General features: G+C 44.8%; 1 protein-coding gene across 1 annotated transcript; it reads left to right on the top strand.

Annotated features, from left to right (window-relative positions):
• The first annotated feature begins 1,830 nt into the window (after positions 1–1,830).
• On the top strand, positions 1,831–24,253 carry LOC144148181 (ADP-ribosylhydrolase ARH3-like). Its single transcript, XM_077679767.1, has 6 exons — positions 1,831–2,117; positions 3,012–3,117; positions 6,766–6,976; positions 11,957–12,135; positions 16,341–16,545; positions 23,825–24,253. Exons 1-6 carry the CDS (start codon positions 1,949–1,951, stop codon positions 24,026–24,028), a joined length of 1,074 nt encoding a protein of 357 aa, XP_077535893.1. The 5' UTR covers positions 1,831–1,948; the 3' UTR covers positions 24,029–24,253.

Here is a 24,253-nt window from a genome sequence, read left to right as displayed (position 1 = left end):
GCGTGTGCGATTCGACAAGGAAACAACTTGGAACAGTTGTCTCATCATTGCGGCGGGGCGGCGTGCATTCGGCAGATCTCTCGGATCGCGGACGGATATATGCGCCGCAAGTGGCCACCGCGCGCAATCTTGGCGACGCTAACGAGAATACAAAAGGTACCGCGCCACGCACTGACAGGTCTGATCAATGGGCTTACCGCCGTAGAGAGAACATGGCCGTCTTCATCACGTGCGTCCGGCCCGTGCGATCTTAAAGACGTGGTTGCTTTCGTTGCTGGGACGTGGGTTCGATTCCCGGCCCCGGCGGCTGCTTTTATGATGGAGGATATACGTATAAGCAAAAACGCCCGTGTGTACGAGATTCGGCACACGTTAAATATCCCCAGGTGGTCAAAATCAATCGGGAGCCCTCCACCACGGCGCGCCTCGTCGCCCACGTTGCGTCGGCGCGTTAAACCCTACATTCAGTCAATCAGCTTTCGTTGCTCATACGTTCGCTCGCGCACTGCTGCGGCAGCCGGGGCTGCAACACAAAATCGTTGCGGCGTAACCATGTTCGGCGAAGGCTCTGTTTTGCGCGCAGTCGTGAGATAGTGGCTCCTTTGAAAACGAATTTTGAAAATTGTCTGCTCTGTTCGGGTGAACCGAATTTTGTACTTTATTTCCTTGAAAACCAAGTTTGGCTTCTGTGAACTGCCTTGCTGACAAGCAATGCTTTAAGCATTACTAACATTGCGTCCGCTAGCTGCAGGACGAAAGCCCCGTATACTGTCCGAGAATTATTTTTTCCCCTATCGCATTCTCTGCATGTACTCCGTCTCGTATATACAGACTGCGCACCAGCTAGCCCAGGAATCCGTACTCGCTACAACCGAGACATTAGAATATGCAGTTGCGCTGCGTACGTGTGTTAATATTACCTTGAGAATTTTTCATGATCAAACTGCTATTTTGTATGGGTTCAATCTATGCGCGCGTATTGGTTGCATTTTGCGATGCATTTTGTATACGCCAACAGCGACGGCGGCTTCTATCTGCTCATTTGAAAACGCGTAAAAACGTTTGTTGCCTCTGCGATAAGCGGCAACCAATTTGGAAAAATCTTGTAACGGCGGCGCCAACTGATGGCCCTACCAAAATTAACCCTATGATAGGCTAGTATAAATTGATAAATATGATAGGGTAATATAAATTGATAAATATATGCGTCGTGCTAACTTAGTTACTGCAGCATGAACAAGGTAAGAAGCAAAACGAGATATTTCTAGCATTGTTTCTTTAAAGCTGTCTGGGGGGCTAGTTGGTCTCTTGACAATATATGCGCCTTGTGTTTCCTTCCCTCAGTCCCGTCCTGTTAGCGCATTTTTTTCAATTATATTGTTTCTTTGTTTTGTTATTAAGCGAAATTATTTCCCCGATAAAATTGGACACTTTCAACAAGATTGAACATGTCAACAAGAATGCTGAGTTGACTATCTGCTCCTCTGGGGAGGCCCGAACTTATGGTTTTGAGTCGTCCAGGTGCGGCAGTGAGCAGAATGACAGCCGCGGATACACGAAAGTATCCGCGTTGATTTGCAGTGCGTGCGCGCAAAGCGCCTGCCGGACCGTGGGATCACAAAATCGAAACCGAAATTAACGTTTAAAAAACTTGCATTAAATGTACAATGAAACATTTGTTTGTTAATACTACTTTATGTAACTGCAAAATTGTTTTTAAAAATTTATTTTACGAAATAAATATTTAACTACAAGTTTATTGCCCTCGTGTTTTGTTTTTGCTATTTACGAGCACACAACTTCTGAACACTTTGCTGCTAATTCAAATCCAAACCAATCCAATCCAATCCAAAAACGCCGTTGCCCGCGCTTTATGTCCACGTTTACTTGCACGAAACAAACCCCGGTCCACAGATAATTGTGCCGTCGACACTACAAACAGCTACAAATGTCGACCGCTACGAATTCAGAATGTGTACTCGCCGACAAATTTCGAGGTTGTCTCGTCGGCGCTCTCCTCGGTGACTGCTTGGGGGCCCCTTTTGAAGGAGTCTTTCCAGTTCATACGACAGAGCTCAAGTCCTTTCTGTCGAAGCGTCTTGACGAGTCTACCAAAGGTATGTCGCATTTCTGGGGCCAGTGTTAACGCAGCGAGTCATTTTGTAGGTTCGTCTTCACAATTCTTTCGTTTGCATGTTTATTTAACAAGATTTAGCTAAACTACCTCCCAGCATGACAACTCCATGAATGGGCTGTTATCCCGCATAAATATCGCTTGAACGTTGCGGTTTCAAATGTATGTTACGTGTTTCTACCCCTGCTACACTGGCGCCCGAATGTCATTTGAACCGAATGGCATTTTATTCAAATGAGGGGCTTCGAAAGCCATTCGGAATCTGCCGTGCTTCTCTACAATTTCTATGGCATTTGAAAGCTTTAAAATCGCTCGCCGTGCTGCGTAGCGCTGCTGCTGTCAAGTTCTGTTTTTACGCTATAACGCAGCAATCAAATTTAGCAGCAGTCTTTGGCTTTAAAATGATATCAAATTATAAATAACGTAAGCTTTGGCATGGTTTTTGCTTTATTCCGTGTCGAAATGGAGGTTTTTTTTTGTGCTGTCTGACTACACTAGTTTGTCGCTTGCTCGCACTGGTGCTGAGAGTATGGAAATTGTTAGGTCTTGACATCATGATTTAAGTAAATGAGGAGTAAACAAAGTCGCACAATTAAGAATACTTTGCTTGTTTTAAGTACGCCGGTAATGTATTTGTTTATGCTGCCTTGAAACGCTGTGGGCGGGAGTGCTAGAAATGGTATTCGAGAGCCCCAAATGTTTCTCTGGGTGCTCATTTGGCTCGAATTGCATTTCAGCCGAATGGCAATTCAAAACCCAGTGGAGCAGCACAACTTCGCATTTGAGTCAAATGACACTCAGATGCTAGTGTTGCACCTGAATGTCATGGACTTGAATGTCATGTCATGCACCTGAAAAAAAATGGACTTGATTTCAGGCCCACCGCCTTTCCTACGGTACACCGATGACACTGCAATGACGAGGTGCTTGGCAACGTCCCTTGTTGAGAAGAACGGATTCGATGCCAGTGACCTTGCTCAAAGGTGAAGCCCTCTTCTGTCAGACCCGGTACAATTACATACTGCTTGCAATGGCGCGGCGTGGCTTGCATCCTTGCAAGTTACAAAACACTGTAAACTGTAAGCATGAGCTCTCAAGTCGTTGAGTGCGGGGCAGATGTGGTGGAGTTGCGATGAGAGTGCATACGTAGCCTCACGGGACCGTTTGCTGCCGGCAAAGAAAGAGAAGGCGCCATTCAGATTGCGAAACTAGTGCAGAACGTATTTGGGTGGAGGAAGGGATGAAAGAACGCCAATCTGGAGGCAGTTGAGTGGGATCATTAAAGGAGCCATGAAGAGAAAATACAACTTCGTTTAATTTGAAAGAACTAGGATTCAGTATCTCACTCAGCTCCATTACAGCCACAAAGGATGTTTCTTTTTTAACGAAAAAAAAAAGCAAGAAGTATTTAAAAGCTTTCAAATTTTGCGCCACAGTGATAAGTTATGAGCAAGAATGACGTCATATGGGCCAAAAATAAAACATAATTTTCAGTGCGTTAACTGCCTGTTAGCATTCAAGTGATGCGGTCAAATGGAACTAGAGGCCCCATTACAGACGTCCAGTCGTGTGTCGTCGCGACAGGTCAGTTAGGCGGCCGCCAATCGCAGAAACAAGGTTCTGTGACATCGTAGAAAAGTTGCGGGAAATTGGCTAGGGGGTCCCGACTGCTTCACATGTTTTCTTTAATATCTCCGTTATCTGTTCGAAGATTGCGATGATATTGGTATCATTGTTATCGGGACTAAGCAGTCTTTCTAATAAACCCAACTTGTATTTTGTCTTCATGGCTCCATAAGTGGACTCAGTAAGTAAAGCAGGGCGTTGTGGTCGTAATCGAGAGGGGGTAGGCAAGATGGCCACTGGCGCAGTGAGAATGATAGTAAGCCAGTGTCTAGTCTCACGGCAGCCGTGAGAATTACCTTAGGAAATTTCTCATGGCAGTTTCCGCAGAAGAAACCGAACCCAATCCAGCCTAAGCCAAAAACAACCTAGCCTAAACACAACCCCAGTCAACCATGGGATAATTGTACAAATAACTCCACTGTAGAAAGTTTGCGAAGAAAAAGCCCAGTGAACAAAAAGTTGTCGAGCTCTGAAAACTGCAAAAAAGAAAAAAGTTGCCCTATTCCAAAGTTGAACCGAAGTCATCTTGTCTCAAAGCGGGTACCATACCACAATGCCACGGAAGCAGTCGGCAAAAACTTTACGATCCCTTCCTAGAGAAAGTTGAGAGGAGTGCGAAAGCTAACATCAAAACATTCTCTAAAAATGCGTCCAATTGATCGTCAAATCTTCAAGGACCCAAATTACATACGAATACCGACCCCATGCGGGGATTTTTCGTGCACTTGGTAAACGAATCTACGAATTATCTGAATACATACGGGTACATGGTTTATGAGATTAAGGTATACTGTTGTACTCCTTCTTCATGATTGATGTCTAATCTAGAACCATTCCTTTTTTGCAATCATGCACTGGAATGATCTTCCTGACCGAATTGCATCCATAGTTAGTCAAGAGTCAAGATAGCTTTACCGAAAATCTGCACTGACATATTTCTTAGTAATTGTGAAATGATGAATTGCCAGAATAATATTGTTACTGTTTATGGATGTTTTCCCCTTGTATTTGTGTGTTTTTGGATGTTTTAGACTCCACAAAAACCCTGTGCATTTGTAATAATTGTTTATTAGCAAACGTGTATGACGGGCTTCATTTCCGTCTGTAAGCTGTTTACCCAAACTTTGTCTCGTGTACTTGTTTTTCTTCTTTTTCCCCACTATCTTTTAAAGTTCTTACAAAAATGTAACCCCCCTTACTCAATGCTTTTCAATGGGCAATAGGCCTGTAATGTATAATAAATAAATAAATTTTTAAGTAACCGTTTTGAGGCATTGGAGGCCCGGTTTAACGCACGAGCCATGTGCCCAGACATTTTATCAGAGCTTTTCGGTCGACCAATTGGTTTATAGGGAAGTGCATTAGTTTATGGACAGGACACCATCGGTCCCACCAAGAAAGCTTTCACTTTAAAATGTGTTTTGCAGATTATTCGATCCGAGAATGCCCCGCGGTGGTGTGCTTAGCCAGTCGCAGTTTGCTGTGAAAATTTTCCGGGACATATTAACTGACACTGCCTAAGAGTTAAGTAATTAGCTGAAGAAGATAGGTGAATCTGGGCCTGGCTGGGAATCAAACCCAGGGCTTCTGGAATGTGAGACGACCACACATCCCCAGCCTCACGATGGCTTGGTGGCTCTTGCTGGGTGAAAACGAATCTGCAGTGGTGAACGTGTTATACCCCGGCTACACTAGGGTCCGAATGTCATTTGACCCAAATGGGGTGCTTCGAATGCCATTCAGAATCTGCCGTGCTACACTACGATTTCGAAGGCATATGGAAGCTTTCACAATTGCTCGCCGTGCTGTAGTGGCGCTGTTGTCGCCCCGTTCCATTTTCGTACAATAATACAACAATCAAATTCAGGAGCAGTAAAATGATATCAAATTAGAAGAGACACCAGTTTTGACTCTAATGTGGTGGCTGTTTGCGTAGTTTTATTATTATTATTTTTTTTTTGCAACTGACCCACTGGTTTTGAGAGTATGAAAATTAAATGTGTTGATTTCATATTTTAAGTAAATTAACAGTGAACAAAGTTCCACAAACAAAAATATTTTGCTTGTTTTATGTACGGAAATATATTTTTTATTGCCGATTGAAGATGCTTCATGCGTGCGAGTGCTAGAAATGGCATTTGAAATCCCAAATGTCTCCCTCGGTGCTCATTTGGCTCGAATGTCATTTGAGCCGAATGGCATTTCAAAACCTGGTGTAGAGCAAAACTTGGCATTTGAGTCAAATGACATTCGGACGCTAGTGTAGCAGGGGTATTAGAGACGTGTTGAGGCCAACATAATTTGAGTGTGCTAATTGTGGAAGTAAGAACTACGCGAGTAACCAAGCACGTTCCTGTCCTCTTCGCTTGGCAATGCAAATGCGAGTATGTGCCAGCCTTGCATTGGTGTCGGCATCATGCGGAACCCACTGAAACCTGCAATCATACAGTGCTGCCCCAACAGTTGGCGCACCAGCAGTGCAAACAGATGAACGCACATCGGCCTGATGTTAGGCCTAACGCTCAACTTTGAGGTGCCAAGTGGTACCCAAATTTTGGTCCGTACGTGGCATTTGTGACTGCATGGCATGGCATGTGATAAGCCTAGATATAAGCATAACAAAAATTGCTAGCCAAGGCACTTTGTCATAGTGATGTAGAGGAGAAGGAAAAGGTGCAAAGAGAAAAAGGTGGTAAAGGGAGGACATGTTTGGAAATCGGACACGAATGTTTTCGCATTAAAATCATTATGTAGTACTTAGGGGGCCCCAACATATGTAATCTGCCATGCCCCATTTATGTAATCTTGTTATTGTTGTTGTGCTGTTTTCTGCGCAACATAGTTATGACCTCTTGTAAACTGCCTCCCCCCCCTTGCCACAGGTAGGGCCTTTAAGGGAAAATAAATGATGATGATGATGACGATGTAAATAAATGGTACTTTCTGTCAGAGCAAGGCATTATTCGTTGCTGACTGAGATTTTTGTTGTTGTTGTTGTTTGCCAGGTTCACCACAGAGTACTTCGAACAGCCCCAACGAGGATATGGTTCCGGCGTGGTTGACGTGTTCCACGCCCTCCTGCAGGAGGACTTCGAGGACCCCTTTGGACCGGCCAGGAAACAGTTTCAGGGCCTTGGGTCCTATGGCAACGGCGGCTCCATGAGGGTGGCTCCCGTGGCCGTGTTTTACCACAATAACCTCACCGAAATGATATCCGTGAGTGCACCACCGGTTCTTACCGGGTTTTTCTGGCTGAGCAGGGAAGAACATGTCGTTCTTTTCTGTTCAGCGAGATACATCTACATTTTTTACTCTTCTTGAGTAAGGTAATGTTACGCTGTTAAAGAGGCCGTGTAGACACAATACAACTTGGGTGTTATTTTAAAGGGACAGACAACCGTTTTTTGTTGAGTATATGTTCTCTAGCTCAACCGAAAGGGCACCCCTTAAAGCACCTTAAAATGAGAAACAGTTTTGCTGATATTGCTCTAAAATTTTTTTAAATCGAAATTTTTAGATCTACAAGCTGTATGTGTCCCTCCCAAAAATAATGCTGGCAACCATGACATACAGTAGTGCAGCAACATACTTTTGTCTGTATGCGAGATGAACAGCAATATTTAAAAACTTGTCCGCAGCTAAAAAAAAAGTGTGAATTGCAGGGTTTCTTATTCCTTTGTGTTTTTTAATTCACTAGTGTAGTTTGCACAAAGGTGCCACCTGTTGGGATGGACGATAGATAGAATCTGGCTTGACGTTGTGGAAATCGGCAGTTCGATTTTCCCCGGGCGTGTCTTTTTTTTTTTTTCTAAAGCTGTTGTTGGCGTATTTGGAAACTGAAATCAAATATTTCGGCAAAAGAAACGCCCCTGACTCAGGCAGAATCGTCAAAGCTCCTTCACTGGGTCTGTCTACTGAACGCTGCTGTTGATTCTGGGCATGGCGGCTCAGTTAGCCACACTGAGAGCAACCCAGCGGCGGTGGGCGGTGTGTCTTAAAATTCCAAAATAATGTTTAAAAATACATATACAATTTAATCTTATACAAATAAACGTTTCAGCAGTTTCAGTAGCTGCTAGATTTGCAGGTCACGTGACCGGGTCACATATTGTAGTGTCAAGTTTCCACACTACGAACTGCCACTCTTCAGATTCCAGAAAGTTTGGCGCCAAATTAAAATTATTTCCACAAATTTGTTTATAGATTGCTTGCAGTTGCCGGGCTATATAAAACGCTGGCTTTCATACGAGCTAGAGAACGTATACGCGACAAAAAATCGGTGGTCTGTCCCTTTAAAGAACTATCCTTTGGTAACTCCCTCGCTCCGTTCCAGTCCCGAAGGACACCTTGTTAATCGATAAAAAACGGGAAATACTGAAGCACTTAAATTTTGCCCTACACAATGTCAGCAGTCATGTAATGGGGGAACACCAAAAACAGGTATGAGTGCGTTAACTGCATTTTAGTGTGTTGGAATGGAATCATCAAGCGGAACTAGAGGCGTTTGTTTGAGTTTCTACGGTGTTATAAGGTCCACTAAGGAAGTATCTGGGGAGTCGCCACATCTGTGTTCTTTTATGTCGGGATTGTTTGTTTAAAGTTTGATTAAGATTGGTATCGCTGCTACTGTGGCTAAGCAGTCTTGTAAGAACAAATTTTGTGATGTCTTCATGGCCCTTTTAATTAAGCCAGCCTGGGGGAACTGCTGTTCTCTGCATCAGTTTTCTTATTGAAAAAAAATCTATATTTTCTATACTGTGGGCCATGCGACTTTGAGGCGTTCTGTGAATCACAGACAACAGGTGATCCGTGTCTTCAAAAAATAATCACTTCCGAAACAAATGCATTGGTGGGGAACCGTCCTTTGGCATTGTCAACGGGCCAAAAAACTCGTTTAGAGGACCTCCCACGGCCAATTTCTGTAAATTACATCATTGCAAAATATGCCAGTGAGATATGTATACAGTGAAAGTGTAGAACGGTCTACGCCTAATGTGAGAGTGGTATTTTAATGAACAAGCTTTGTATCTCGTGGCTATGAACCAAACCTGACAAAGTGTAGTGCTACGTGTTGAGTGTTTCTGGTTTTTCACCTACGTACTATCCTAATCGTGGTTTGTAAGAACGCAGGATCATGCAGTTTGCTGCACTTTCAGAGTAGTAGCCTGGCATCTTAGTGAATGTGTGAAGGATGGATTTAGCGGAGAAACTTAGTGGTTCTGATTTCGTACATGCATAAGCATTACCACAATCGCAACGTGAAGCGTATCACGAAGCTTGTAGGAGTTGATCTGGCGTTATCTGGGCTGAAAAACATGTTGAGTGTGTCATCTGGTGAAGTGCGAACACAAAGAGGGCATGTCGCCTGATACACCAGAATAAGTTTGTTGCCTGTACAGAAGTCTAAGTTACAGGATTCCTGTGTTCTGCAAAAATTGTATTACTGCAGCCAGGTTGGTAGATGCCTAGATCGTAGGCTACACATGAGCATGGAAATAATGTATGTAATGATATCAGGCATTAGAGAGTTATTACAGCAGAGCGGAGAGCCGGTACCAGTGGGGTACTCGATACACCTGCACACGTTCAGAACCACTTTTACCACCTCCGCGCATGCGCAGTGGTGCCGATCACCTGCCCCGTGCTGTACCAGGACCGGTTCTCCGCTCGGCTATAACTCTCTATTTATTGCCATGGCTGTAAAGGCTACGCTGTTTTTAACTGAAGCGAGGGGCTTGCTAAGAGCCAGTACTGGACCACGTGCAAAATAACTGAGGCCTGTGACATTGTTAACGGGAGTCCCGTTTGTGTGTAGCAAGCATGAGGAGGATCAACTGGCTGGCAGGTGTCCTGTGGTAATCATCTTTCTGTTGTTTGCTAGGAATCATATTTATATATGCGTATGAGTCGCTTGCACAAATGCTTTCTACTCTTGGAAGTGCGGCATGGTGTACTACCACACATAGGGCTCAGTGAACGTATTGTGTCGCTGCGCTCCGCGCGCATTGGTCCTTTTCTGGGCTGTTGGGCTGTTACCTTGACAGTGCAAAAGGCACGTGACTCTGCTGGTAACGTTTCGTCGTCAGTCTGCGGTGGGGATTGTCGTGGCAATATCTTCTTTTAGCCAGCCCATCGTGTTAAGCACCACTCACATGGTCTGCTCTCGTCTTTGAAGAAAGCTGACAGAGGAGTATTGGAACGGCAGAATACAAGGAGGGGAACAAACATTCTCGGGTCTCACTCGTTTCTTGGCCCCATTATCTTGCAAAAATCTAGTGCCTGCTATGCATTCTGGATGTCTTTTTTTTTTTTTTTTTTTTTTCAGCTTTTGCCCATGCTGCATCAACATTTTCAACAGGACTTTGTTTCGTGCAGTGCTCAGCCAAGTCGCGGCCGCAGCTTTTGGGTGCTTGCAGGTTGTTACTAGCCCAACTGTGTGTCCTTGCTTAACTCTTTCGTTACCGCGGTCGAAATTGACCAATTTTGAAGGGTCTAACAAAACAATTTTTTTGTGCTATACATATTGGTTAGGCACACATTGCAGTGACATAAAATACAGGTTATTTCACGCGCTTTCCAACGACACCAGTTTTAATAATGTTTTCCTAAATAATAATTGCGAAAAAAATTATTGAATTCGAAATCTTTGTTCACGCGTCGAAGAAAATAAGAAAAATAGTAAGTTGTGTATAATAAACGACCAGTAGCAGAAAAAATTTAGAATATACATTTTGTAGGTAGACATTTCAAAAACCTGTCCTAGAAAAGAAATTGAGTTGCGCAGTACAATTTGTCAGATATAAAAGAAAATGTTTGCCCGCGTGGTGCCCGTGCCATGTGGTGAAGCCCAACCGCTATTTCAAATTTTGCTATTTTGGATGGTTCTCTAGAATCTGGTGGTTTGACATTATTAAAGGCCCAAATTAGTCTCCACATGATGCAAAAACACCTTGTCAGTGATTATGACTGGCACAATATTGAAGGCAAGCAATTCGATGTGAAAAAATCCGCTTAGAGTTGAGAACCAAACTCTTTGGTGGATGCTTGTTGACGTTTTGATGATCACTTATCAGTCAGAACTTTCATTTGCGGTTTATTATCATGTTCTGACTCACTATGGTAGCCCTGCTTGCAGGAATAAGGTACAATGCGTTCGAATCATGTCCAGCAAGCTTTCACCAAGCCGCCATCGGGCTGTGAAGCGAGTTCAGCACTACGAGCCTACTACATTGCAGCGCCACCTAACAATTTTGAAAAGAAACAAATACAAGGCTGTTGGAGACTTCGTCAGAATAGACAGCTCTACTAAGAAGTGACACTAGACTTCCGGAAATACCCTTGGACAAAATCGAAACTGGCCGGTGAGCAGCTGGCAGTGTTCAAGGCCAATTGGTAGCATTCTCCTCGTCTGAACTGATATCTGCCGACTTGGTGTTATCGTTTGACTTTCAGCGGAAGCTCTTATCGCAGAAGCAAGGCGTAGATAAAGTGGAAGCGCGAGCGGCATGATTGTTTGAGGAGCAGTAGCGGGCAACGGAGGCGCCATGGCAAATGAGCTTGTAGTTGGGTAACTGCGTAGTAGCGCCAAATATGAATTTTGCAATGCAAAAACGAAACCGAAACTGCTGGAAACTGGTTGAAAATGGCAGGCACACTTGCTAGACATGCGGGGACCATCAGAAAAAAACTTTGGGAAAATAAAGCTGCCCTTTGTCCGAACCAGAGATCATTAGTGAATAGCTGGGGCCATTTTCAAGTAAATATCACCTCTCAACGCTGTCGGATTACAAAGCTGACCGCATTATTTGGTATTTGACTTGCCAGAAGCCTTTTGACAAAAAAAAAATATTATGGTAATGCAGCCTAACCACGATCTGCATCCTTTTTTCTCAAGTGCAGCAGCCACGCCCCCTTCGTCAGAAACACACGCACCTCAGCTCGCAAAAAACGCCGTCGAAAATCTCAATGTCGCCGGAGCGGGAAAATTTAAACTGATTCTAAAAGGGCAGTGCCTAGACTAACCACTGGCCGCATTAGGTGTACAAGAAACGACTGCAACAGGTTGAAATAGGCAATATAAATCATCCATCACCGGTGATCGCTTTGAATAGGTGTGGTAACGAAAGAGTTAATCATTAGTGGTGCTGTTTTTTTGCCTCGGAAGTGAGCGTCTATCACTGTGCATTTGCGGCCCAGGTAGCGGAGCAGCAAGCCCGCCTGACGCACACGCACAAGAACGGCGTCAACGGCGCAATCCTGCAGTGTTTGGCGGTGCATCGTGCCATGGCATGTGACGCCCAAGCTCCCCTCGACAGGGCAGCCTACTTGGACTTCCTCATGGAGCAGATGGACACCATCGAGTCCAAGGGCCTCAAGTAAAGCGGCTTTCGCCTCTAAGTTCATTAAACAGGGTTCGCACAGGTCCTTGAAAACCTTGAAAACCCTTCAATTTAGAAGTGTTAATTTCAAGGCCTGGAAAGTCCTGGAATTTTTAAATGGCCCTTAAAAATCCTTGATTTTTCCGGAGAGAATCAATGGCCCTGTCTTTTTACAAAAATTTAAAGTGTTTGTCGTGGATTTTAGGTGTTAACAAATGTAAAAAAACATTGTAACAATCAAGTTTCAGTGTATTGCGTGAAATTACAAGTTTGGTAGATTTTCATTATTACGAGGCAACATTAGGAGCAGGCACTTGTCAATCCAATCTATATCACGATACAATCCAGTGAAAGCCAGCTTCTGTTCTCTATCTTGCATCTTCCATCTAGTCTATGGACGCTTGCTCATTGCATGTTTGCTGTTCCTCATACGCTTCATCTACGTTTGGTTTTATGTGAAAATGCTGGACGTGTACATAGTTCATCCTGCCTTGAAGCAACACTTGCTCGATTTAATTTCAGCTGATACTCTTGCTGACGAAGCAGGAGATGCACGCAGCATTAACTAAGTTTTGAAATCACACAGCCTCAGCAAAACACAAAGAGAAAAGAAAAACCTCTAAATACCAGCCATGAAATAAAAAAATGAAGCTGGGGGAGCATTTACGAACCCGTTAGCACCTATCTAAATGTGCACTAATGTGCTTAGATATTGTGCAATAAAAAACTTTTGCATTGTGTTGGAAAAGCTATAAATAATCCCAGATAAAACAGATGGGGACCTTGAAAATGTTTTGTGGTCCTTGAAAACCCTTGAATTTTTGCTTTTGAAGCCTGTACGAACCCTGATTAAAGTGTACTGAGGTTTCAGTCCTCATTTTAAGTCTCAAGGCGTCCACTATTAGGTGCTACTTCTTGATGAAACTTACGATAAGAGTTAAGTGTCAGTTTAAGATTTGAGTAACCTACAGTCGCATTTAGATATCAGGAGTAGTCAGTCCTTTTTAAGAGGTACTGTAGCCAACCGATTTTCAGACGTGGAGGGGAACGAAAAAATAGTCTGAATATTTAAGAGCAGTCCGAAAAAGCGGTCAGCTACTGTATAGGCGCAAATTTGTGGCCCCCGGAAAAGTTCGCGCGTCGTTTTGAATCTGCCCAAACTTCTCGTGTTGTCTCTTGAACAGCATGGGATGGCCTAAATTAAGCTTGCGTGTCATCTCATTAACTGGGAAACGTTTTGTGAAAGCGGAATGTTTGAGCCTTACCTTTTACGACCTTTTAGTTTTATTAGCAGTGTATCAAGATTGGCACGTGGTCACAGAACAGCGTTACCAATTTAGACCAGTGTATGTTCCTATTAAGAATCGCCGCTAGCGCTGCAGTCAGACACCAGGTACTTTACTGTGAAACTGTTTGCTGTTCAACTTCCAATATTTCTTCCAAAAGTCGTAACAGGTCTTAGGCCCAGCCCAAGGTTAACTTGTCTTCGATTAGTTAATATTGTCACGGGACCAATGGACAATGCCCCACGGCGGGATAGCTCGGTGTGGAAGACGACGAGGAAGAAGGCGCGTGCAGACTGAGCGGGCTCGGCCATGGCCGTTTGTAAATACTGTAAATAGATCGTTCCTCATTCTTCGTCATGGTTTGTGTCATCTGTCCTGCTGCCACGTTACAATATACTGATATTCTATGGCATTACTAGTTTTTTGTGTGCTAGTAATTCGCTTTTTTTTTTTCCGACCAAGAACTGCCGCATAAATTTACTCGGTCATGAATTTTTGTGTTATTCAGCATTGCATTTCCATATTTTCCGTGCCTAATTTTTGCAGCTGTGATGACCGGAATTCTCAAGCCTTAAAAGGGGGACAACTTATGGTGACATTTGAGGGGAAGCATGGGTAGTCCCACTGGAAATGCCAGCATGAAAACAATAACCCAGCCAAAAGTTAAGCGCACGTGCGGTTTCATTGAGAACATTCACACAAAAATGGCATCCCAGCCAAAAGTTAGGATTTTTGTTTCGGGGGAACTCACGATGATGAGTCCCTCACTATACTCGGTTACAACTCAAGAATGGCACCACCTCATGTAGTGTATCACTCCGCCAAAGCACCGGACCGGTGACATCAGTGCGCGCTCGTTTTGAAAGGAGATTGCTATGAATGCGTGATATCGTCTGCCTTGTCTCACGCAGTTTGTTTGTCGTCACTGGAGTCGTTTATAAGCATGTTAAGTCCAAAAAATCACGGGAACGGCTCACGCCATGTTTGAAATATTCCCAGTAACGCCCTACTTGCGGCGCGCGGAGAAACATCCGGCTACGGTGATAAGGCACAGCGGCAACTTCCAGTGCCGTTCTTAAGTTGTCACCGAGTATAGTTTGAATGTATTCATGGGGTGGTGATGTGGATGCAGGCCACAATGCTTTGCAAATGTTTCAACCGCTGCGCGTGCTTTAAATACAGCAGAGCAGTGAAGTTGGAAGGGCATTCAAATCCCTAAAGTGAGAGCCACTCAAAACCACTTCTCTCGCCAGCTGTGAGATCTCGGAAAACCGTATGTGCTTTCCATCAATGTCTCCTTGATAGGTAGCCCAGTTATGGTTCTAGCATGAAGGAAAAAATCCCTAAAGTGAGAGCCACTCAAAACCACCTCTCTCGCCAGCTGTGAGATCTCGGAAAACCGTATGTGCTTTCCATCAATGTCTCCTTGATAGGTAGCCCAGTTATGGTTCTAGCATGAAGGAAAAAATCCCTAAAGTGAGAGCCACTCAAAACCACCTCTCTCGCCAGCTGTGAGATCTCGGAAAACCGTATGTGCTTTCCATCAATGTCTCCTTGATAGGTAGCCCAGTTATGGTTCTAGCATGAAGGAAAAAATCCCTAAAGTGAGAGCCACTCAAAACCACCTCTCTCGCCAGCTGTGAGATCTCGGAAAACCGTATGTGCTTTCCATCAATGTCTCCTTGATAGGTAGCCCAGTTATGGTTCTAGCATAAAGGAAAAAAGAGAAAAAAAAAAGTTTAGAGACAGCTCCATTTGATCAGTCAGCTTTTGCTTGAGATACGGGGTGGTTAGCTTGAGGTTTTTTGTAAAAGTTCTAATGATATGTGCCGAAGAGTTTGGCTGTCATTCTGACTGGTTTAGGTGCTGCTGTTGTTGACACCAATAATTCATCTTTAAATTAAGTTTTAAAACTTGTTCCGTTGTTAGGTGTAGGTGCATTGTGCAAAAAAAACAAATAGCAAAGAACCGAAACATAAGAATGCGCACTTTGATCGATCTGCGGGGCATAATGCTTGCAAAAATAGCAGTGTTCAGAATAAGAGCTATTCCCGTGCTTTCATTCTTGGCTGAATTCCTGGGTTCGTGTGGGTCCTCAAAACCCTTGAATTTGAAGAGGTCATTTTCAAGGGCTTGAAAGTCCTGGAATGTTTACAGACTCTTGAGAATCCTTGCATTTCTTAAATTTTCTCTTTAAATAAAAATAAATGAACCATGAGGCTACTTAAGGGCTGAGTGAGTGTTTGTTGTTTGGCTGATTGTCTTTAGTAAATAAAAGTTTGCATTTTGTAACACAGTGAGAGTGCTTATTCGTACGTACCCCTAACAGACAATTATGATAAATCGACGGAGATGAAAATAGTGGTGGGGCCATCGTTTCGACTAGGGGACTTGTCTGAAGACAATCCTTCTTGTTGAAATGTTGGCTCCAGCATTGTATCTATTTTTCGACAATTTCTCTTCATTTCAAGCCTCCATCTTGTTGTGAACATCGGTCTTATTTAGGCTTCTATGTGGCAGTGTGGTGTTTGAAAATCCACACACAGAGCATGGCCTTGAAAGCCCTTGCATTTTTTTCGTACAAACCGTCATGAACCCTGGAATTCTTTCTCCTTGGGATTGTTCTCGGGTAACCCGGTGCAATGGCTCAGTGGGTTGTGCTGCTGAGCCCAAGGACACGGGGTCAATTACTAGCTGCGGTGGCCGCTTTTCAGATGGAAGCAAAAAGCGAAAACACCTGTGTGTCGAGATTTTGGCGCACATTAAAGATGTCCAGGTGGTCGTAATTAATCCAGATCCCTCCATTATGCGACACCTCATAGACTGAAGTGTAGCTTCGGCGAGTTAAACCGCCAATATTAGAATTTGGTTGCGCTCGGGTGTGCGTGTCGTGAGCCCGCCTCATCTTTTGCGCAGGCCGTCTGCAGATCCAGCAGAGGGCAAGCCATTCACCTCGGCACTGCGGATCATGCAACACGTGTTGTGCGACGAGGACGAGCATCAGGACCTGACTGTTGAAGAAGTTGCCGACCTCTTTGGCAACAGCATCTCAGCGGAGAAGTCTGTCCCTACGGCCATCTACGCATTCCTTAGGTCACAGGAACCACTTCCATACTTTCAGGTAGTGTTACCTATGCTGGCTGGGCACATCGGGAAACGAATCCATTGTAGAACCTACGAGCAAAGCCTTTAAAGGTTGCGATAGACACCGGTGGCTGTTTGCGTGCTGCCCTGTGTGTGCCATGTGTCAAGTATTTCAGGCCAGGTAAAAATTAAAACGCAACTACAACAGGGATAACAGAAAGACAAAATGAGCGCTCACTCGCAACTAGTTTTATTAGAGGCATTGCAAAACCTGGTTTTGTATACATATGAGGCGATTCCTCTAATAAACTAGTTGCGAGTGAGCGCTCGTGTTTGTCGTCTTTCTAAGTTTTGTGTATTGGCGGTGAGATCTTTGAGTGGCGCCCCCTGGCTCTGACGTCGGCTTAGGGATTCGCGCCGCTGTCGTCTGCTACACTCCGCTTGTGAGGGGCAGCAGTGCCTGGGCTAGAAATCGCCCGCTTCGTTGCTGTAGTGCGTTAAAAAGCGTGTTTCTAGCGACTCAGTTATTTTGCCAGCTTCTGACGCATCTGAATAATTTGAAGCTGTATCCCCCACAAGTTTGCAACACACGAAGAGATAGAGAACAACTTTCTTCAGGGTATTGGTCAGAAGATCGTGTGTAACTCGTCCTTTCTTGCTTATTCGCGAGGATCAGCGATCAGAGCTTCTCGATAAGTATTCAAAATGTGTAGGCTTCCCTGCAGTATTTTTTGAGATGCTCCTATGAAGACTCAACAGTCTAATACTACGTACCAAGCAGCGGCCTCTACACGCTCATCGCACAACAGGAAATAAAGCGGCTTTCTTCTGTTTCTTTCGTTGTTGTCTTGTATCGGATTAAAGGAGCCATGAAGAGAAAACACAAGTTTGGTTCATTCCAAAGATTGCCTCGTTAGAACCATAACGACATCACTTATAACGAAAACTTCGCTCAAATAAGCTACATAATTAGAAAAAAAGGAAATGACCATGCGACCCACCAGCTCATTTTCCGCAACAGAACCTGTGATGTCACTTGGGAATGCTCTGCGATTGGCGGAGGCCGGCAAAAGCAAACGCATGTTAGGCAGGGCTTACAGTTTGCATAGCGAGCTAAATGCCCATGAAACATATGCACATTCTTTTTATGACAAAGAATGGTGGAGTAAACGGTTGAAGGTCCGAACGAACACGCAAGCGTGTGCGCCAATGCGTACGAAACTAGGCGCCGGCCGAGCTCGACATCTCGCCGTCGCGCAGACGAATTTTCGGTTCGAGGCTCTTCGGGGCCAACGAACCGTTCCAGCACGCACAGCCGCGACCTTGCTTCGTATCGTAATCCCTTCACAGGAGGTTGGCCGTCATATCGCCAACCAGCAAAGGTAAAAATAGAAACGAGGGGAGTAAGGAACAGCAAGAAGCGACGAGATAGTGCCAGTCGTCGCGTAAGTTTCGAATGGTGTTGGCTTGCTGCTGTCGTTACGAGCTCGTTTCCAGTTTACAACCACTGAAAACTTCAGTTTGTTCGAGTACTTTACAATGAAATTTCGTTGCTGCGTTTTGAAATGCCCATGTAGTACGGGCAAATCGTCGAGGGAGTGCGACATCCCCGCCGGTGAGGAGATCTCCTTTCATGTGCTGCCCAACGACGAACCTAGGCGAAGCAAGTGGCTACGTTTTGTGAACTTTGCAAATGGAGGAGAAAGAGAGCTATAGGAAGTACGAGTGTGCTCGCTTCATTTCCGAGGAAGTGATTACGGCAGGGAACCTTACGTTAGCTCACTCCTGGGACATGCTGGCGCTCGTCGCCGACTTCGTCAAATCGCTCTGACCTTGGGGAAACAAATGCCGTAAACACCGCGCATTGACACTCGTATCTTTCTGGTCGAAGCAGAGAGCTCGCGCGAACGGCTTTCCATACACGACACCGGCCAACTGGCATAAGTGATACTGCTACTGAAATTGAACTATTAATTACCGTAATCAAAAAAAATACGTACCAGTCTATATTCGTCCGTCGCGACGGGGCTGACGAGGCAGCGGTGCCGACGGCTGGGCGTTCGTCTGTTGTGGCTATCGCGGAATGGTCGCTTTCCCGTCCACCGCGTATCCCACAACTCTTGCCGCTCGTGCACTTGGAAGCATTGAGCGTTTTAGTGGTGTGAGGTTGTTAAATGCAAGCCCTAGCTCCTCGGCGAGAGTTTTGTTCTCCGGATCAGGCGATTCCATGACTAGGGCTGCGGGTGCACTAGGTTTTACAAGTATTTTTAAAATGGCCGCCGTCTCGGTCGACTCCCGCGTGTGGGTGCTATACGGAGTCGACATACTAAGTATCTGTTTCATGGACCGGCCCGTGTGACGCCGTTGCTCACGTCACCAAATGTGCAATTTTAGCGGGAGATTTAAAATTTTGGCTTAAATTGCCTTATTTCTCAGTGAATAAAGCATCATTTGCTTCCGGGAAAGCGCTTGGGGTACTATGAAACACCTAATCTTTCGAATAAAACAAACTTTTGTTTTCTCTTCATGGCTCCTTAAATGTTTCTTGCTTTTTTTTCTGCCCAACGCATTAATTTTTCTGCACCGTCACCAACTTCTTATTAGGAGGTTTCGGGATGTTTGGGAGCCTCACAAAGGTCGTGTGGATATTTCCTTCATTTTGTATGGCATACATTCCCTTCTTCACAAATTGGCTTTCATTACGGCTGCGTGCAAGAAGGTGCATATCCGCAGCGTGCTTTGTTTATTCACATGCAAATACAATGAGAAGGTTTGTGCTACGCCGCCGCGATCGCGCCCTAAACAACGTGGTCCACAGTACTCGAAGGCGGCTTTTGTGCTCCGAATTTCTATCGTAATTATATCGTTATCATAACGAACTGACTCTCAACTCGAACAATGATGACATGATTACGGTATTGAAGGCATGATATACTCGCTAACTAACGTAATAAATAGTATACCTGCATATATTACAAGACTCGAAACCGAAGAAGAATTCCAAGTAGCTCTTTATTGCTTTCCAACCCTTCCAGGCGCGAAGAACAAATCCTATTCTACTCGGGATGGCGTTCTATGATTTGAAGAAAATTACTTTTACTCTCTTGTCCTGGACTGAGGACCCGGCCCACTAACCAGATCGATTTAATTGTTAAACAAAGTTTTCCCCTCCTCCCCTTACTCCTCCTCCTCCTCTTGAGTGCAGTTTTCCTATAACGCATATCCGAACATCGGGAAGATATGGCTGTGCAAAATGTTCCGAAATATCCCTCCAGGTCTTAACAAACATATATGTGTTACTATAAATTTAACGAAGACGTGACTCGTTTTGCTCAATAAACTTCCATACTGGTTAGATGCCTGGTATAGAATCAGCAGGCGCGTATATACACACTGGGTTATTTGGAACTCAACCTACAGTTTTTGCAGTCTATAGTGCATGTCGGCAAACTTTTATGCCTTGACAACGTAAAGTGATGTGACAAAACGCGTTCGAGCGTTCGGCAAGGTTGCAAAAACTGTTTTACCTTACATATGATTACCGGGAATCGTGATGCCTTTGCCAAAGCCGACAGCCCTGAAGGCCTAGAATTTGTTTTGGTCTTCCATTTTCGCTGTTGTCGGTTATTAGCAGCTGACTGTTCCATTTGTTCGAATGCTTACATGAGAAGCTGACGCCTAGCTCCGACTCTTCGCGCTCCGCACAGGGCCGGCTTCGCAAGGAATGGGGTGGCGCCGGCAATGTTTCTCCCGTAGCGGTATCCAAAACTACACTTTAATTGACACCATGAGCTAGTGTATGCGATTTTAAGCCTATTATTATGATAAAAATTTACCCACAACGGCACACGCCAATTCTGGTGCGGACAAGCATCAGACGTTGACCGAGCGCAAAGAAACAGCATGGAGAGCGATCCTGAGTGAAGCAGACGACAATTGCGAGAATCCCTAAGCTGACGTCACGGAGGTGCGCTTCGCAGCGCCGCCTGTGTTCGCGCTCACCGCCAATATATATGAGACGATGCCTCCATTAAAAGTAGTTGCGAGCAAGCGCTCATGTTTGTCGTCTGTTTATTGTCCTTGTCGCAGTTGCACTCTAATTTTTACCAAATATGCACCGTCTTACCTAACAGTGTGCTCTACTGAAGTATATTTCACATCAGAATGCAGACCAAGTGTAGCGAACTGAAAACAAAACACAGGTTCGGTTTATTAAAGAGACTGCTTTGTTTTAACAACGGCACAAACTTTATCACAAACTTTCAATCGAGATAATCAAGAAAAAATGACGCGGTAACGGCAGCCACTTTCCAATGATTTATTGGTGATGTCACACAACCTCGTGATTGGTGGCCCGCCTACATAAGCCATTTCCAAGAAACATGACTGGGCGATTGCAGTGGGGCCTCTAGTTCCGTTCGACCATATCGCTCGTGTGCTGTTAACACGCTGGTAACAATGTTTTTAGACCTGCCCCGTATTACTATCACTGCTTTATGTAATACGTCGCTGCAGCACAGAATTTGAAAGTTTTTCAATATTTCCTGTGTCTTTTGGTTGAAGAAATGTCTTTCGTGGCTTTAATGGGGTTGCATTAGTTACCGAGGTCTAGTTCTTTCAAATTGAGCAAAGGTGCATTTTGGTTTCGTGGCTAGGGTTGCAACCTTTCCCCGAAAAAAAAAAACTGGCCCAATTCGGGAAGGGGGGGACGCCATGTTTTTGACATGCAGTGTCATTTATTGTAGCATTTTCTTCTAGAGAAATCAACATACCGTTTGCACTGAAAGTGATTGAGAGCTTGGTTATTGCTCTGTATGTGCTTCACTGAAAAGTAACCACAATTGCTGATCGCGGCGGCAGCATTTTGTTGTTGTGTTCCTCCCTTCGGTCCCCCTCCATCACAGGCAGCGCGCTCGCCCGCGTATTTTCTCTGCTCACGTGCCTGCGCACCTTGTTGATACATATTTATTGCCTTAGTTCTTGAATTGACGTTTATAAAATGCCAAAGCGGACATAATCACGACACGAGAGCCAAAAAACCGACCAATGACGGCTGGTTTTAGGTATGTACCGGCAACCGGCCCGCTGTTCAAAAAACCGGCCGGGCCGGTCCAAAACCAGGCAGGTGGCAACCCTATTCGTGGCCCCATTACATGTGGCACACTGCATAGCTGTGTGCATCATTTTCAGTTTTTCGGTCGCGGTACAACAATGCTGTTACGGGTTCACAAATTGCTGAAATATCAGAATTGGTCCCTTTGTTCTGTTCTACGTTTTAAACATTTACATCGACTGGGACTGTTGTGTGTTTATGCATTATATATGTCTGAATATGTTAAACTACTGTGCAGAAAAAAAGTTTTCTGGAATTGTCAGTACCTTTAAAAAAAAGGGATAGTTTTGAAACATAGAAGTGCTTAGTTAAGAAGAGACAGGCAAAAATTCTGGTTATGTTTTAAAAAACTGCTTCGTATGAGAGAGGAGGGCACCGACCAAGTAACGAAGAAGAAAAACTTAGAACACGTTTCGGCTCCCGCACGGGAGCCTTGTTCACAATGAATTTTATTGCAGACAAAAACGGCCTTAAGTGGGCTTTAAAACGTGACTTCGGCAGCGTGCATACATTGTGTGCAAGGTTCCGATGTTGCGATTGAGGGTGTTCGGCGTTGTCTGTATTATTAGCGATTCTATCTTGCGGCCAAATTCTTCTCCGTAGTGATGATGCGGGCATTTTCCCAGTCTACCTCGTGGCGCGACAGCTCTGCATGTTTGGCGAGGGCATTCGACGCCACTTTTTTCGTCTTCACGTCATAGCAGTGCTGTTTTAGGCGCTTTTGAAAGCAGCCTGTGTCGCCTACGTACACAGAGTTGCAGTTTGCACAAGGGACCCCGTATAAATCTTTCTTTAGGAAGCTTATCCTTTACGTGGGTCAGTGTGTGTCGCAGCCTCCTTGATGGCACGTGTGCCGCGTGCACATCATAGCTGCGCAGAACACGAGCCAGTGCTTCGCTTGTGCCAGCGACAGAAGGAATGGCAGCCAACTTCTTTTTACCAGCACTGGGCTAATAATACAGACAACGCCCAACACCCTTAATCGCAATATCTGAACCTCGCACCCAATGTATGCATGCTGCCTACGTCATGTTTTAAAGCCCACTTAAGGCCGTTTTTGTCTGCAATAAAATTCATTGTGAACAAGGCTCCCGTGCGGGAGCCGAAACGTCTTTTAAGTTTTTCTTTTTCGTTACTTGGTCGGTGCCCTCTTTCTCTCTCAAATGTACCCTCCTGACCAGACGGTTGTCCGTCAAATCCTCGACTTCATCAAATTGCTTCGTAATGCTTTTTTTTTTTTTTTCCTTGTACAGTGAAGCTTTTACCTTCAATGATGTGGCAAATCCATTTCTCACCCTCCACGGTGGCTCAGTGGCTAATGCCAAACTGTTTGGCTAATGCCGAACCCAACCGACCGGGCTCAAGCCCAGCCGTCGTGGCTGTTTTATTAACGAGGGTATGAAGACAAAGCACAAGTTTGGTTCAGTTAAAATGACCGCTTCATGCTGATAACAATGGTGCTAATGTTGCAGCCAACCTCGAGGAAGTAAGCTAGATAGTAAGGAAAACAGGCGAAGCAGTGGCGATTCGCTGGCCTTTTTCTCACTGGATTTTTATGATGTAACAGGGTCTTGTTTTTGCACTTAGTGGCTGCCAACCAAAGCCATGGTAACGAAACATGCCTGTGCCATTCTAGTGGCCCCTGTAGTTTCACTGTATCACTGTAGTGAAACAGTGAAACTGTAGTTGAAACTGTAAGTTAACACACTGATAAGTATGTTTTTAGAGTTTCCCTCTGTTACATCGCTGTAGCACAGAGTTTGAGTGTGCTTCAATATTTCTTGTGTGTTTTCAGTTAAAAAACATCTTTTGTACCTGCAATGGAGCTGAGTGCGTTTCCAGGGGCCACTTCTTTCAAATTAAACACGGTTCTATTTTGTTTTTGTGGCCTTTTCAAAGGGATCGTGAACACAAAACGCAACTTGGGTTGATTTGAACTTTCACTTTTGACCCAGTCCTGTGCTGTGAGGGATTACATTATTAATCGCCTTCTCTGTAGGACTGTAGTTGCTCCTGGGGAACAGCCTAGTGACCACAGCATCTCTGGTAATGACAGTGTGTCGATTACCCTTCTTTTTCATTTCTCCAAGTGATATGGACTTAATGAAAAAAGGTTGTTTCATAATGAGAAATGTACACCGGCCTTGAGAAATTGTCGATGTTGAATTACGAGTGTGTCGTCTTGCGCGTTTTTCTTGCCCAGACCGAGGACCCCTTCGTTCGAGTCATCATGCTGTCCATTGCGGTTGGCGGCGACACAGACACCATAGCCTCGATGGCGGGCAGTATTTCTGGCGCTTTTCACGGCCTGGCTGGCATTCCAGCCCTCCTGCAACGGCACTGCGAAGACCTGGACGTCGCTCTCATGTTGGCAGATGACATGTACAAGTGTGTTGGGGCTCAGTGAGCCTCTGAGTTACCCTGTGCTTCATTTCTCAACATCAGCTGTGCGTGCAGCATACGAGCAGCATGATAGCCCAAGCTAGTCTCAAATGTCGGTCTGGAAGGGCACAGCAATATTACGCTTTGCGGTTGTGGTACGTGTTAGTGGCTCTGCTAAGACTACACAAAATGAGTGCCAAGTGCCTGCGCAGAGGTTGATGCGCAGCAGAGAGAGGGGGAAATGCTGCCA

The sequence above is a fragment of the Haemaphysalis longicornis genome, unplaced genomic scaffold (assembly GCF_048455015.1).
Source record: "Haemaphysalis longicornis isolate Haplotype H1 unplaced genomic scaffold, Haemaphysalis longicornis Haplotype H1 scaffold_8, whole genome shotgun sequence".
Lineage (NCBI taxonomy): Eukaryota > Metazoa > Arthropoda > Arachnida > Ixodida > Ixodidae > Haemaphysalis > Haemaphysalis longicornis.
The sequence above is the reverse complement of the archived record's forward strand: the minus strand, read 5'-3'. Positions and strand labels throughout refer to the sequence as shown.

Bases quoted from the DNA above. Each gene is read 5' to 3' on its own strand.
- LOC144148181 (XM_077679767.1), top strand. From the start codon at position 1,949: ATGTCGACCGCTACGAATTCAGAATGTGTACTCGCCGACAAATTTCGA. The intron at 2,118-3,011 runs GTATGTCGCATT...ACTTGATTTCAG, and splicing joins TCTTGACGAGTCTACCAAAG to GCCCACCGCCTTTCCTACGG. The intron at 6,977-11,956 runs GTGAGTGCACCA...TTTGCGGCCCAG, and splicing joins ACCTCACCGAAATGATATCC to GTAGCGGAGCAGCAAGCCCG.